We start from the raw sequence: 16,154 nt of genomic DNA, 5'->3' as shown, positions 1-16,154 counted from the left end.
CAGAATCGCAAATGAAATAATTAGCTTCACCTGTGGATCTTTTAAAATGGGTCAGTGAGTAATTAATACACCTGTGCACCTGCTGGGTTACCTGCAAAACATGCACTGTGTGGGGTCCTGAGGACCGAGTTTGAGAACCTGTGCACTAGAACATAGGATGCACTAGAACAGAGGTTCTCAAACTCGGTCATCGGGGGCACACACAGTGCATGTTTTGCAGGTCTCCTCACAGAATCGCAAGTGAAATAATTAGCTCCACCTGTGGACCTTTTAAAATGTGTCAGTGAGTAATTAATACACCTGTGCACCTGCTGGGTTACCTGCAAAACATGCACTGTGTGTGCCCCCGAGGACCGAGTTTGAGAACCTCTGCACTAGAACATAGGATCTCAGGCATGTTCCTCAAGGCACCTCAATGGTCCAGGTTTTAAGTATATCCATACTTGGCCACAGTTGACTTAATTAGCACATCAGTCAATTTAATTTAACCATCTGTGCTGATCCATGGATATACAAAAAAAACTGGACCGTTGGGGTGCCGTGTTTGAGAACCTCTACACTAGAATGTCCGTACTGCTGCAACTTCAGGACTACTCTCATCATCAACTTAAACATTTTGTAAACATTTTTCTAAAATCATGCTTTTGTTTAATGTGTTTTGTTCTATTTCTATACACTTGAAAAGTGATGACATCTCTGACAAACAGAAGTTAAATATTGAATATATAAAGTGCTCATACAGTATCCCAGTGTAGTGCATGTAAAAATCACTCCAACATAGGTGCAAATGTGTAGTTACCAATAGTAAGTAACACAACTGCACCTATAACAGTAAATCATTTTAATCAGTTAAAATGATACAGTGCATCAATGGGCTGCAGTACAATGGCAAAATTTGAATATATCACATTAAAAATGACCAGTCTTAGCTGACACGTCTTGATAATGAATTTTGCGGGCCAAATTCTATCTTATGTTATCAAAAAACTAGTTGGAATTTTTCATGTCATTCAGTGGTCTGCTGTGGTATCTGGTCTTTAGGTCGGCACTCATTAGGTCGATATGTCACTAGGTCAACATGGCAAAGGTCGACACATGAAAAGGTCAACATGAGTTTTTCAAATTTTTTGTTTCATTTTTTTAACTTTTTCATACTTTACGATCCACATGGACTACGAATAGGAATAGTAACCTTGCCCAAAGCATGGCGAGCAAAGCGAGTCATGTGAGGGGTTCCCGTTTGACTAATTGGGGTTCCCAGTCGACTAGTTGGGGTTCCCGGTCACTTTACGGAGAAAACGACACAAAAAATATATATAAAACTCATGTCGACCTAATGACCATGTCGACCTATTTCAGGTGTCGACCTAGTCACTGTTGACCAATAGTGGTCGACCTAATGACTGTCGACCCTATGATCCACACCCTCTACTGTAATCATTTTGCAGTACAGTATGTCAAATGGTTCTCTTCTCAATGTGTTGCTTCAGCCTACATAGACATAGCACCTTCATCTGCATGTCACCTATGTTTGCATACGCTTCAATTTTAATATGATATAATAGTTAATATAACTTGGGTTTGTGCAACTCTATAGCAGTTGTTCTCAAACTTGGTCCTCAAGGACCTCCAACAGTTCACATTTTCTAGGTCTCTTCACAGAATCACAAGTGAAAAAATTAGCTCCACCTATGGATCTTTTAAAATGTGTCGATGATTAATGAATACACCTGTGCATCTCTGTGTGACCTTGAAAATATGAACTGTTGGGGGTCCTTGAGAACCGAGTTTGGAAACCACTGCTCTATGGCACAGGCGAAGCTACTGTAAGTACAGGGGGTTCAGCTTCTACAGGGGCCTGGGCGCCTCCAGGGCCCTGGCCTCCCACTTACCCTGCAACCCACAGCCTAATCTATTGATCCCAATGGGCAGCTTCTTCTTTCTTAGCAGTGTTCTGCTGCACTGCAGGCATATCTGCTTTCATGGATGGTTCTGTCCCTTCTCACTGGGACATCACAGGTCCACGGCCGCGACACATGCCTAGTCATCCTTATGGATAATACAGCCCTGGTGCTGCCATCAGTAAAGAGACCCTTCCACCTTCGAATGGTCCATGTATCCTTCTGAGTCCTGTCCCTTCCCTCTCCCTAGTCAGTGTTTCTCACCCGCTGCAGTGGCTGGTGTGTGTGGAGGGCACAGTGCAGGCAGCAGTTAGAACATTGGGGATTATGGGGGTGTGCTTATTTCTGTAATCTGGGGAAGGGAGGGAACATGATGAAAACATTTCGTTTAGCCGCTGCTCTATGGTATAACAGGGCAGATGTATTAACCTGGAGACGGCATAAGGACGTGATAAAACAGTGATAAGTGCAAGGTGATAAAACGCACCAGCGAATCAGCTCCTAACTGTTCATTTACATATTGGAGCTGATTGGCTGGTGCGTTTATCACCTTGCACTTATCACTGGTTTATTACTTCTTTATGCCTTCTCAAGGTTAATACATCTGCCCCAACATTCTGTACAAACCACATTTTTCCATGCTTTTCTGTAGATTGTAGATGTCCTTGTTTTTCCCTTGTTTTACATGAACTTATTTATCTCTGACAATTTACTGGTGATTTCATAGTTTCCATAGAGATAAAGCAATAATTTACTTTTGTACCTTAGAACTTTCTCCAATCTGCACACGTTGCATTGTACATATTTCCTCGTCCAGGTCCTGTGCAACAGCATGGCTCCTTGACTGCAAAAGAAGTAGACAATCTTTAAGAACAGGAAATATGTCAGATCAGTAAATAAGAAGTTATTGCGTGTATTTTGCTGGATCACAGAGCATCAACATGAACAATATTACTGTAACTGGAACATGCAGTACCATGGGTGTGGTATGGGCTCCCGGCGAACAGCTTACCGGCGCCGGAAGCCCGACCGCCGGCATACCGACAGCGTGGCAAGCGCAAATGAGCCCCTTGCGGGCTCGCTGTGCTCGCCACGCTGTGGGCACTGCGCGCCATGCTATTTATTCTCCCTCCAGGGAGGTCGTGGACCCCCACGAGGGAGAAAAACTGTCGGTATGCCGGCTGTCGGGATTCCGTCGCTGGTATACTGTTTGCCGGCATCCCGACAGTCGGCAACCTGAAGACCACCCAGTACCATTAGTCTGTGGTTTTACCTGTGTATGCTGCATCTCCTTCATTTTCCGCTGCCTCTCTTCTTCTTCTGCCTTGTGCTGTTATATATATATATAGGATTGTAGTTAATAAATACTACTCAGAATCAGAAAAAAACATGCTCAGAAACAGTGCAAGTAATTTTAAATAATAATTACTAAAATACCAAATGTCACTTACCTGTTGAAACATAAACTTGTCAGGTATGTTTTATGGCCTTAGGGGGGTAATTAAGACCTGATCGTAGCAGCAAATTTGTTAGCAGTTGGGCAAAACCTTGGGGGTCATTCCGAGTTGTTCGCTCGCTAGCTGATTTTAGCAGCATTGTACACGCTAGGCCGCCGCCCTCTGGGAGTGTATCTTAGCTTAGCAGAATTGCGAACGAAAGATTAGCAGAATTGCGAACAGGAAATTCTTAGCAGTTTCTGAGTAGCTCGAGACTTACTCCTACACTGCGATCAGCTCAGGCCGTTTCGTTCCTGGTTTGACGTCACAAACAAGCCCTGCGTTCGCCCAGCCACTACCCCGTTTCTCCAGACACTCCCGCGTTTTCCCTGACACGCCTGCGTTTTTTAGCCAACTCCGGGAAAACGCTGAGTTACCACCAACAAACGCCCCTTTCCTGTCAATCATTTACCGAACACCAGTGCGACTGAAAAGCGCTGCAGAAGCCACAGCAAAACAGCTAAGTTTTTAGTAAAATAACTAAGCGCATGCACTCTGCGTACCTTGCGCATGCGCAGTAAGCGACTAATCGCAGTATAGCGAAAATCGGCAATGAGCGAACAACTCGGAATGACCCCCCATGTGCACTGCAGGTGGGGCAGATATAACATGTGCAGAGAGAGTTAGATTTGGGTGGGTTATATTGTTTCTGTGCAGGGTAAATACTGTCTGCTTTATTTTTACAACGCAATTCAGCTTTCAGTTTGAACACACCCCACCCAAATCTAACTCTCTGCACATGTTATATCTGCCACCTCTGCAGTGCACATGGGTGGTCATTCAGACCCGATCGCACGCTAGCTTTTTTGCAGCGGTGCGATCGGTCTGAACTGCGCATGCGTATGCACCGCAATGCCAGGCGCGTCGGCCACCGGCGGCGGGTTTCGCCGGATTTTACGAAGAAAGTGATCGCACTGGCGATCGCAAGGAGATTGACAGGATAAGGCCGTTTGTGGGTGTTAAATTACTGTTTCTGGGGAGTGTCCGAAGAAACGCAGGCGTGTCCAGATGTTTTAAACGAGGGTTCCTGACGTCAGCTCCTGGCCGGATCATCGCAGCGGCTGAGTAAATCCTGAGCTGTGCAGAGACTGCACATCTGTTCGCACCCCTGCACAGCGATTACCCCCTCCCCCTGTAAGCGGCAACTACCTGATTGCAGCACTGCAAAAAAAGCCTGCATGCGATCAGGTCTGAATTACCCCCATGGTTTTGCCCAACTGCTAACAAATTTGCTGCTACGATCAGATCTGAATTACCCCCTTAATTAGGATATACTCTCTCCTACTTGTTCTGGGCTTGTTCAGGGTTGGGGATTGGGGGAAAGTTTTTATGAACCTATCACTTTTATGTATGGAAAGACAAAATGTTTTATGTGGAACCTGCTGGGGTCGGGACCAATAACTTGTCCGTTCAGATGAAAGACTTTGGGGGAGATGCACTAAGACTTGGAGAATAATAAAGTGGAGAGAGATAAAGTTCCAGCCAATCAGCTCCTATTTTTCAAACACAGCCTGTAACATGACAGTTAGGAGCTGATTGGTTGGTTATCTACTTCTCTCCGCTTTATCATTCTCCAAGGCGTAAAACATCTGCCCCAATATAAGTGGAACCCACCAAAGTTTACTGGCGTGCAGATAAAAAAACTTTTTGGCACAGGTGGGCTTGGCTGTGGCGGCCTGAGGACTAGACTTTGGGAATTTCTGTTGTATTTAACTCCTTCTTTTTCAGTTCCACTAGGTCACAAGCTGGATAGAACAGTGCTATATCGATTGTTGCTACTCTCTGCTTATGCCGAGGGATTGTACTGCTGGAGAGCTTCTTCCTTAAGGATGCTGCTATGACACCTCCCACCGACTTTACACTGTGTTTCCAAGGTTATTACTTTTATTGATTATGTACGTATTTATTTGCTGTATGGCTTAGAGTTCATTTCCCTATGGCCTTTCATGTGGCTGCTCCTGTCTGCATTATTATGCTTATTCTTTGACTCTTAGTTAGAGACATGCCCCAGCTGGGGTTTGGTATACATGGCGGGGGAGGTATTTGGTGGCGTTTGTTGCCCTTCTTAGATGTTATGTGTTTTGCTAACTCCTGTTTCAATGACATGGTCTCTGTTCTGCACCTAGGTGGTTTCTGATTCAATTTTGATGGGAGAGTGTCTAATCCTTTACTGTGTAATTCTGATTACCGTAGATGGACTTGTATTTAGTGGGAGGCAGGACTCTCACCACTCAGGGACCTTGGACTGGGAGGTTTTTCGTGATCCTCGTGCATCGTGTTCAAGGAAGGTATTGTTGTTTATTTGCTGATATTTCTGGGTTGCTTTTTCTATAATTTCTATGGCGAGGATTTTGATGGAGGTTTCAGGCCTTGGCATTGATGCTTGAATGTCACTGGTTACTGACACTGTGCAGCATGAGTGGTTTGTCTCAGGGGGTAATTCAGACCTGATCACTGCTGTGCGTTTTCGCACAGCGGGCGATGAGGTCTGAACTGCGCGTGCGTATGCACTGCAATGCGCAGACGAGACTGTCCGCAGCGACGGGGAGCGCAAGTCAGTGACGGGATGGTGCGAGAAATCCAATCGCACCGGTGAACGCAAGAAGATTGACAGGAAGAGGGTGTTTGTGGGTGGCAACTGACCGTTTCTAGGGAGTGTTCGGAAAAACGCAGGAGGGACCCAGCATTTTGTGGGATGATTCATGACGTCAGCTCTGGCCCCGATCATCGCAGCGGGTGAGTAAGTCCTCGGCTGTGCAGAGACTGCACAAACTGCTGTTTGTGCAGTTGTCCAGCCCATGTGATCGCACATCTGCACACACAAAAAACCCTCCTCCTGTCGGCAGCGAGTACCTGATCGCAGGACAGTAAAAATCGCTGCCCAGTGATCAGGTCTGAATTAGGCCCTCAGTCTCAGTGCCCTCCTCAGGTATGCCTCTCTATGGAGTAGGTAGATAACATATATGTGTGCTATTGGTATTTGCAGTATAGTGCTCGGCTAGCCGGATTGTTGTCGGGTGCCCAAGTGTTCTTAGGCCACTACTCCTTCAACATTGTTTTGTATGCTGGTCTTGCTCACTATTAACAATGTATAATTCTTTACAGACACTGCATTGTTGTGTGAGACACGACTCCCTGCTGGTATATCCGTTATATGTTCAATGACTATATTAGTATTTAGTCTGGGTCTTGTGATTCGTGTAAATTGGTCAAAACTTTGAATACACGCAATATTAAAACAAAAATAACATTTAATATTTTATCTCACTATGGGGGAAATTCAACTGCAAGTAAAGGGTGCTAATTGCCGTTTAAACACCAGCAACGGCACCAAATCTCTTACCCATCACCCGCCCGGCCGAATTTGCACAAAAGTGCTCGCTATCCTATGGGGGTACGAGCAGTTTGGTGTAAGTTTGGGCGGCTGTTGCCGTGCTGATTTGGCCGTGCGGATGTCTTTGCCCAAAACTGCATTCTCCTCATAAGTTTACCCACAAATTTTAGAACATATGAAGATAACTATTTTTTATACTGCTGAAGGATTTGAATGTAACACCCTCTAGGGGATATTAATATAATTACATCCCTTTCAGTGTTAAATGTATCTGCCTATTCCAGATACTGCATGCCTGTGCCCCTGGGAGGGATTTGTAGGAAAAATGGGACAAACCATGGGACCCAAAAAAGTGGTGTGACCAAATGGGAAACATCATTAAAGGCGCAGTAGAACCTTAGTCTATAAATGGGAGAAGTTTTCCCACCTTTAGGAGAGACATCTTGGAGCTGGAGAGTAGGAAGATAGCTCTGGTGGTCCCCCGCCAAGGGAAAAGGGCGGGGTATTGGCAGTGCCCATCTATTTTCCAAGGAGATAAAGACCGATAGAGAGAGAAAGAGCTGGGGAATGAGAGAACCTGAAGCCTGAATCCTGCCGTGTGAGCAGCCCATTGAGATCTCCACAAAGCAACACCCAAGAGAGGGTAAGAGCTGCAGTGATATTGCTGAGAGAGGGGAAGGAATCCCTTAATGATATAGAATTTTACTATTAAGGGGGAATAAGAGTCCCCTATGCACAAAAGCCCCCAGCAGCCATTGGGGGGGGGGGGGGGGGATCATCACTGTGAGAACAGTATGACTATAGAGGAGAGGAGTGGCCAGCAGATTGGAGTACACTGCTGAGAGTGTCAGAGCTGTAAATGTAGAAGTCTATACTGCTGCCCTATGTGAAGGAGAAGGGGTGCAAAGAGAGGCAGATATCTGTGTGACTATCTGTATATTGCTGGCCATTAGGAAGCAGAGAGAGGCAGATTGGGTGTGAAGCACTCTGTATATTGTCTGCAGAGAGGCAGAATATAGTGTTACACCAGTGAGGAATAAATAGGATTTTGGTACTTAGAAATAACCTCAGTATACACAGGAGACACTTGGGCATCAAGACACTGGGATATAGACTGGTGGATGAGTAAAGCTGGCACTTTAAAATTAGTGTGAGTGACTCCTCCCCCTCTATACCCCAGCAGCTCCAGTTAAAGAAACTGAGCCCAAGAGGAGACAGAGAACAGACGCGGAATACAGTAACTGAGGAGAAAGAATCAACACGACAGCAGCAAAGGCCGAACAAAGATACAACACACTACAAACAACACATGCAGGCAACAACAACGTCAGGTGAAGCAGCGCTGTATGGGCATCCACTGTCTCCTGTGGAATCAAAGAAATAAATCGGTAAGTACCAAAATACTATTTTCTCCTTCACCCACTAGGGGACGGATGGCCATTCGGAACCACCGTGCCAGCGTTTGCTTAGAAGCAGATCAACTGTGCCGAGCAGCATCATAAAGCACAAATAAGGTGTCTGATTTGCGCAATGCTGCTGTGCGGGCTTCATAGACACAAGGAGCCCGGACCATATCAAGAGACTGAAAAGACATCGTGGTCAGCCGACAACACAGGGACCACAAACGGCTGGTTGATGTGGAAGGCGGAAACAACTTTGGGTAAAAAAGCTGGTTTTATACAAAGCTCTGCCCGATCATCATGAGAGATGAGGTAAAGAAACCGTCAGGAAAGGGCCCTGAACTCTGACACTCGCCGAGCCGACGCCAAGGCCAACAGAAGGACCGTCTTTCAGGGCAAGAATTTGTGGTCCACTTCCTCCAACGGCTCGATTGTAGAAAATTCAACACAAGGTTGATGTCCCAAGGGGCCGTAGGCGGAAAAAAAATTAGGCTGAACCCAGAGGACTATCTGGAAATAGTCTGAACCTCTGGTAACAGGTCTAAGCATCGCTGAAAGAAAACAGATAAAGCAGACAATTGAACCTTTAGCGACCCCAAGCACAGACCAGTGTCCACTCCTGCCTGGAGAAAAGAAGAAGATAGGGAAGATGGAAGGAAGCAGCTTAAAAATCACGACCCTCACACCAAGCCACATAAGATCTCCAAATGCGATGATAATGGATTTTGAGCATGGAGCATGGTAGGAATAACAGACTCTGGAATACCTCTGCATCTCAAGAGAATGACCTCAATAACCATACCATTAAATGCAGCCACAATAAGTCGAGGTAAACTAATGGACCTTGTTGCTGAAGGTCAGGGAGTAGAGGCAATGGCCATGGATTATTGGAGAGCAGCATTTGAACCATACCCGACACAACCAATATGGAGCCTACGAGAATGACGGTGGCGGACTCATGCTTGATTCGTTTGAGTACTCGTGGAAGGAGAGGAAAAGGAGGAAACTGGTACACATACCTGTATGTCCATGGCACCACCTCTGCAGTCGGATCTCGCGTTCTGGAGCAATATGGGGGCAACTAGTGGTTGCGCCGGGAGACCATGATATCTATCTGGAGCCTGCCCCAGCGCCGAACTAACTCCTGGAAGTTGTCTGAATGAAGGGCCCATTCCCTGGGATGGAGATCCTGGCATATTAGATAGTCTACCTCCCAGTTCTCCACACTCGGGATGAACATCGCAGAGATTGTTTGCTAGGAGGAAGACATGCTGTATGGCCGTATCCAGAACCATTCCCAGAAACTGGAGATGCTGAGATGGTACTAAGCTGAATTTCTGGAAATTGACTAACCACCCATGATAGATTAGTACCTGGTGAGTGAGGGATACGTATTCCAGAAGGGTCTGCGCTGATGGAGCCTTGATGTGGATGTCGTTCACATATGGAACAATGGTCACCCCAGCTAGCGCAGATGAGCAATCATACCGACATTACCTTGGTGAACACCCTGGGTGCTCTTGACAGCCTGAACGACAAAACTCGAAACTGAAAATGGGACTCTTTGATGGCAAATCGAAGGAACGCCTGATGTAGTTCCCAGATGGAGATGTGCAGATACTGTAAGTATCCTTTAGGTCCAGGGACACAAGGAACTCTGCAGACTCCAATCCCGCAATTACCAAGTGAAGGTATTCCATCTTGAACTGGTAGAACGTTAAATAGAAATTTAACTATTTCAGATTCAAGAAAGGCCTGACAGAGCAATCCAGCTTTGGACTCACAAAAAGATTTGAGTAGAATCCTTGCTGTCAGTCGCTGATGTACTGGGACTCGAATCAACACCCCAGAATCCAGAAGCTTTTTGATAGCCTGCTGAAACCTCTTCCATCTCTGTTTGGTGACATGTACACCTGTGGTCAAAAACCAAGCAGGAGAAGCTACAAAATCGATTTTGTAATCATGAGACAAGAGATTGTGGATCCGGACTGCCACGTATGCAGCCAAGCCTCCCTGAACTGCAAGAGACGTGCACCAATCGTGGAAGCCCCTGGTGGGATGGGAGCCCAACATGCTACAGGTTTGTTGGCAGGCTTGGGATCCTGTCAATGGGAAGTGTCAGACTGATAACCTATGGCTCTGCCTCAAGTTCTGGACCAAATAGAGTATCCCATGTCCTGCTGAAGGAAATCACACACTCTGATTCTCCCCCCAAATCACCTTCTTCCTCTTGGGAAAGAGCCTCCCCGTCCGAGTCATCCGACCGTAGGACCACTGGGAGTAGTCGATTTTGTGACAGGTTCTATGTAGTGCTGCTGGCAACCTTGGAAGATGATACTATGACCTGAACCAGGCTCTCAACAAATCAGGCCAAACCCTTCACCCAGTCTGGTAATGTCCCTGAACTGGGACCCTCGCTCCATGCAGATTCACTCTCTCGATGGGATACTGCCAATTCAGAAATGAGGTCAGACTCCTGCCAAAGTGGACACCCAAGGCGGAGTCAGGTCAGATCAAGGGGGCTTTCCGCTTGGGTGGACATCCCAGACTTGTAGGAGTCACATAAGGCCACGCTGTTAGAATGGACATGAGACAATTTTATGTTGCACTTAGTACAAACAAACACTTTTTGGGATGTCTTGATAGGTCCGACACACTGGGCGATATTAGTGAAAGATATGAACGATCTTGTTCATTAATGAACGAGATACCATTCATATCTTTCAGTGTTAAGGCACCAGCGATGAACGATGCGCGGCCCCGCGCTCGTTCATCGCTGGTGCCCCGTCGCTTGTGCATGAAGGCCTATATGGACGATCTCGTCCATATTTGCCTGCACTGCTATGGAGCCGGGTGACGGGGGGAGTGAAGAACCTTCACTCCCCCCGTCACTGCCCCCCCACCAACGTATCCGCCGTTGGACAGCTTGGCGGCGGATTGTGCAGTGTGTAGGGCCCTTGAGGCTCATACACACTTGCCGATAAAATGAGCGACGTTGCTAATTTTCCCCCTCCCTGAGCGATGTCGCTCATTTTATCGGCAAGTGTGTATGCCGCCAGCGACGACCGATGCGCGGCCCCGTGGGTCGAAATCGATCATCGCTGTCGGCAGTGCATGCATGCAGGATCTGGACTGTCGTCCAGGACCTGCATGCACGGCTGGCAGAGGCGTGACGTACTGAACGATATGAGTGGTCATATCGCTCAGTGTGTACAGGCGGCCGCCGACTGGCCAGCCCGGGAGGGGAAACATTAGACGACGTCGCTCATAGAGCAACATCGTCTAATGTGTATGGACTTTTAGATGTTGCTCTCTCACCTGTCTGCACTGTATGCAGAAGAGGCAGCGCTGCCTGAGATGCAAACGCTGTGCCACACTGCAGTCAGGAGGCAGGAAATTCAGGAGAGACCAAGAAAGGGGAGATATGGCCGAGAGAAAGCACGCCCCAGCCGTCTGAGGTCAACGAATGTAAATGCTGTTAAAGCTCCCCCAGATCCTTCCCACTAGCGCCAGGACCTGCCAGATTTAAAATGTCATGAAAATGCCTAAGCACAGCACGATATAGTGCTTACTGTAAGCCACCTCCAAGTCACTCTGGGGGCAGCGCTGGTCATGTCTGCAGAGGGGTGCAGAGGATCTGCAGTAACTAGAACCCCATCCCCCTGCTAGCCAGGGAGACGTGGACTACTTACTACTGCTGAACCAGAGGGCTCAGTAGTGGAGGGCCGTGGGGACGTGGACACAGCCTTCTATATACCTGTAAGTTGCGGCAGGTACCCCCTGCCGCAACTTTCAGGTGGCCAGAGACCCAGACACCAGCCTCTAGAAGTGGTGGTGGGTTCCTCCCAAGGCTTCCCTGTAGCCGGCTGACAGCAGCAACTTGCTACCAACCTGTCCTCAATGTCATAAGCAAAATAAAAAATAAAATCAAAGGAGGGCTGGAGACCAGTCCCAAGTGACTGAATCCCTTGGGCAGATTTCTACAACTGGGGCTGCTGGGGAATAGAGTGGGAGAAGTCACTCACACTTTCTAAATTTTAAGTGCCAGCTCCACTCATCTACCTGTCAATACCCCAGTGTCTTGAGCTCCAGTGTCCCCTGTTGGATGAGGGAGAAATATACTTGCGTAGGATGTTTCCTCAATTAAAGCTGAAATTAGAGCTCCTGGAGAGCAGTGACAAATGTGCTAGAGAACTACAAGTACCAGCCAGCTATGGACCTGCATTTGTAAAATGCCAACTGTGTTTTTGTCACTGTGCTTTAAGACTGTGCTGATGAGGAAGATGAAGTGTAATGTAACCATATTCGTAAGACATGCCAAGTATTTGTGTTGGAGGGAGAAGAGAAGTTCACTGTAACATTATTCATGTCCTTCAAAGTCATGTGCAAGAGATAAATAAAGGAGTATATTTTCATAAGAGGAGGTCTGGCGTCCAAGTCATTTCAACATGAACTCTGCTGCATAATCTATACCTGTGTCTGTATACAGGTACTGTATGTGACAGCTAGAAAGCCTGCATGGGCAGAGACAGCTTCTGAGAGATTGCCCACATCCTGGAGAGCTAGCCTGGGGAAAATGGAGGTGTATCACAGCAAGCTGCACCTTGCACCACTTTGCACACTGAAGGAGGGGATACATGATGATCACTGAACTTTTCTTAAAATGCAACAAAAGGTATAGTAATATAACAATTTTAGAATATACAGCATATCTAGAGACACAATTCATCTATGTAATACAAGTCTACATAAAGCTGGCAACATAATCCATGTTGAATTAGCCACGTACACAGGTAGTCAAATAGGATGAGATCTAGCCATTTAGCCACTCATGTCCGGTGACTGAATCACTGCCAACATCGCTGGGACTGAGGGAACAGTAAAAATGGCCGCTGTGCCATTTTCCCTGTGATTTCTGTCTGCTGCGCGGCTAACGTGAGATATCGGAAAGGTAAATATAATTATATGGATGCAAGGTGTGCAGTGTGGGCCTCCCTGAACCCAGGGACCTGTGTGCACCACACACCCTACACCCATTGTAGATATGCCGATGACTCTGAAAGACATCTGGCTTGGTGTTCAGAATCCCAACGCTAGAATGCTGATACGGATCCCAATGCTGGCGACAGAATTCTGAACGCCAGGATCCCGAATGTAAGTATGCAGGGTTGCTTAGGGTCACGCCGCGTATGGGGGATTTGGTCTAGACTGCGGGGTTAGGGTTAGGCTGCGGGGAGGGGGGTTTAGGGTTAGGGGGTTTGGGGATTAGGGATAGCATACTTACCTAGTAGGTGCCGGCCTCCTCAGCATCCTGATACCATCCCCTCTCAAACACTTTTTAACTATTGCATTTTGTTCTACAAAAGTTTAGCTCCTCAAACTAAAACTGATATTTAGTGACTACGTGCAACATTTATTTTTTATTTTATCCATATATGTACACACTGACACAGGCCATACTTGCCTACCTGACCCTCTCCATGAGGGAGAAAATGCTCTGTTCCTGGACTTTCCTGGTAATGTATGATTGCCATCACCTGTGGTGAAACACCTTTCTTATCAATTAACTAGCTCACCACAGGTGATGGCAATCATACATTACCAGGAAAGTCCAGGAACAGAGCATTTTCTCCCTCATGGAGAGGGTCAGGTAGGCAAGTATGACACAGGCCTGCCATCAAGGGGGAACGGTGGGGAATCCAGTCCCGGGCCCTGACTGAGAGGGGGTTTGGGTGGCAGCAGTTAGGATCGCGGGGACAGGCTAGCTGCCTGCGCACCAGCAGGGCAGGCAGCCACGGAGGCACACAGAGCTGCAGTTGTATTCTTTCTATTGAGCCGGCCGTGAGCCAATCGGAGCTCACGGACTGGCAGCCAATCAGGAAGCTCACGGACTGGCAGCTCCTGATTGGCTGTCAGTCCGTGAGCTCCGTTTGGCTCACGGCCAGCTTAATAGAAAGAATATTACAATGGCTCTGTGGGCGCTGTGCCTATAGGACGGGGGAGGGGGGGGGGGGGGGGCATAATTTCTGATGGCAGCCCTGCAATTAACATTTACTTGTCATCTTATTCCCCAAAGTTATAATGCCTTCTTCTAACAAATCTCTTTTTTCTGGAAATAATACAGCTCTTCTGAACTCTGGGGGTAATTCGGATCTGAACGCTGCTGTGCGTTTTTGCACGCGCGTCGGACAACAACGGGGATCACCGGTCAGCAATGGATGTTGTGAAAAATACGATCGCACAGGAGTTTGCAAGGTGATTGACAGGAGGAAGCCATTTGTGGGTAGTAACTGACCATTTACTGGGAGTGTTCTGGAAAATGCAGGCGTGCCCAAGCGTTTTCAGGGAGGGTGTCTGACGTCAGCTCTGGACCCAATCAGCCTGATTCAATCACACTGGAAGAGTAAGTCCTGGGCTGCGCAGAGACTGCACACACAGAATTTTAGAAGCTCTGCGTACACATAGCACCACACACTTGTATGGCGAAAATACACTCCCACTGTAGGCGGCAACTATCTGAATGCAGGACAGCAAAAAACGCAGCCCAGCGATCAGATCTGAATGACCTCCTCTGTTCTATCAACACAAGGTTTTTAAACTGTCATTGCTCTTCTACTCTAAGCCCTCTCATGTACAGCATTAGCTATTTCATATAAAGTATATCACATTCACTTTATTATATAACCTGCCAATAACATGTTACAGAGTGTTATCATACCATTTGCCTCGACTCTTTCAGTACTTGCTGAAGTATATAGTCTTCGTCTTGTTCATTAACCTGTAAGAAAAGTTACACATTCTTATGTGAAAATGTATTAATCAGGTAATATAATAGATCATCTAGAAAAGAATGTACAGTGTTTTTGTATTTGGCCATTCTTCCCAACTAACTCTTCCATTTATTTCCTAGGATGTCTGCTCTTGTTCCACGGCGTGCCTTTTTCTCTGTACGAGGAAGAACTAATTATTATGCTGTGTAGCAAATTATACTGCTGTCATAACGATCACTAAAAGGCAGTGGTGAATTTCTGCTAGATCTCTTCCCTATTATAATACTATAATTATAATAACTTAGAATACTATACTCCAAATATTTGAGAATTGGATCTAAATCGTTAGCCCTGCTACAATAGCAGGTGAAGGAATATTGTAGGAAGTTGATAAAATAATGGAAACACTATGTATTATTAAAGGAGTAAGCATCTTTTAATAGATGGGTACTAAAGAGCCCATTTATCAACGAGTATTAAAACTTGTGACTGATAAGGCTCATTGCATATGATAAATGGTGCTCCAGCCAATAAGCTCCCAACATTTTTCAAACACATGACAGTTAGGAACTGTACACATGATAGTTGGGAGCTGATTGGCTGGAGAACTTTTTATCATACGCAATGAGTTTTAGCATCCATAACGATTTTTATCACTTGTTGATAAATGAGCCCCAAAATGTGTCAGTGGCTTCACTGTCCTTCCTTTTTTGAAGCTAGTTTGCTCTGGTTAGGTTTACAATTTTCAGTTTAGTGACAAAGGCATGCTTCAGAATTGTGTACTGTTATTCAGATATGAGCAGGACTAATGGGCCCTACACATTAGGCGATATGCTGCCGAGCTGCCCAACGGCGGAAACGGGTGACCAGGTGGGGGGGGGGGGCAAATGATGGCGGGAGTGAAGTTTCTACACTCCCCCGTCACCCAGCCCCATAGCAATGCATGCCAATATGGACGAGATTGTCCTTATTGGCCTCCATGTATAAGTGACTTGGCACCAACGATGAACGAGTGCATAGTTCATCGCTTGTGTCTACGCACTGAAAGATATGAAGGATACCATGTTCATTAATGAATGAGATCGTTCATAGCTTTCAGTGAAATTGCCTAATGTGTAGGGCCTATAAGTGTGGCCGGGTTCAGTCACCAGTCGCTCAGGCTTAAACATAGAAACATAGAAACATAGAATTTGTCGGCAGATAAGAACCACTTGGCCCATCTAGTCTGCCCCTTTTTTTTTTTTTATATTATT

The 16,154-nt window shown here is 46.4% G+C and overlaps 1 protein-coding gene across 3 annotated transcripts in view; it reads right to left on the bottom strand.

Moving 5' to 3' along the window:
- The window catches only part of EPSTI1 (epithelial stromal interaction 1), a 252,994-nt gene that overhangs the window by 101,936 nt on the left and 134,904 nt on the right, over positions 1–16,154 (bottom strand). For all 3 annotated transcript variants that reach the window (XM_063952858.1, XM_063952859.1, XM_063952860.1), the window contains 3 exons: positions 14,850–14,909; positions 3,175–3,231; positions 2,665–2,745 (listed from right to left, as the gene is read on the bottom strand). In XM_063952858.1, the coding sequence (XP_063808928.1) occupies positions 2,665–2,745; positions 3,175–3,231; positions 14,850–14,909 (198 nt within the window). The remainder of the gene's footprint in view (positions 1–2,664; positions 2,746–3,174; positions 3,232–14,849; positions 14,910–16,154) is intronic.

This window comes from Pseudophryne corroboree, chromosome 2 (assembly GCF_028390025.1).
Source record: "Pseudophryne corroboree isolate aPseCor3 chromosome 2, aPseCor3.hap2, whole genome shotgun sequence".
NCBI lineage: Eukaryota > Metazoa > Chordata > Amphibia > Anura > Myobatrachidae > Pseudophryne > Pseudophryne corroboree.
The sequence above is the reverse complement of the archived record's forward strand: the minus strand, read 5'-3'. Positions and strand labels throughout refer to the sequence as shown.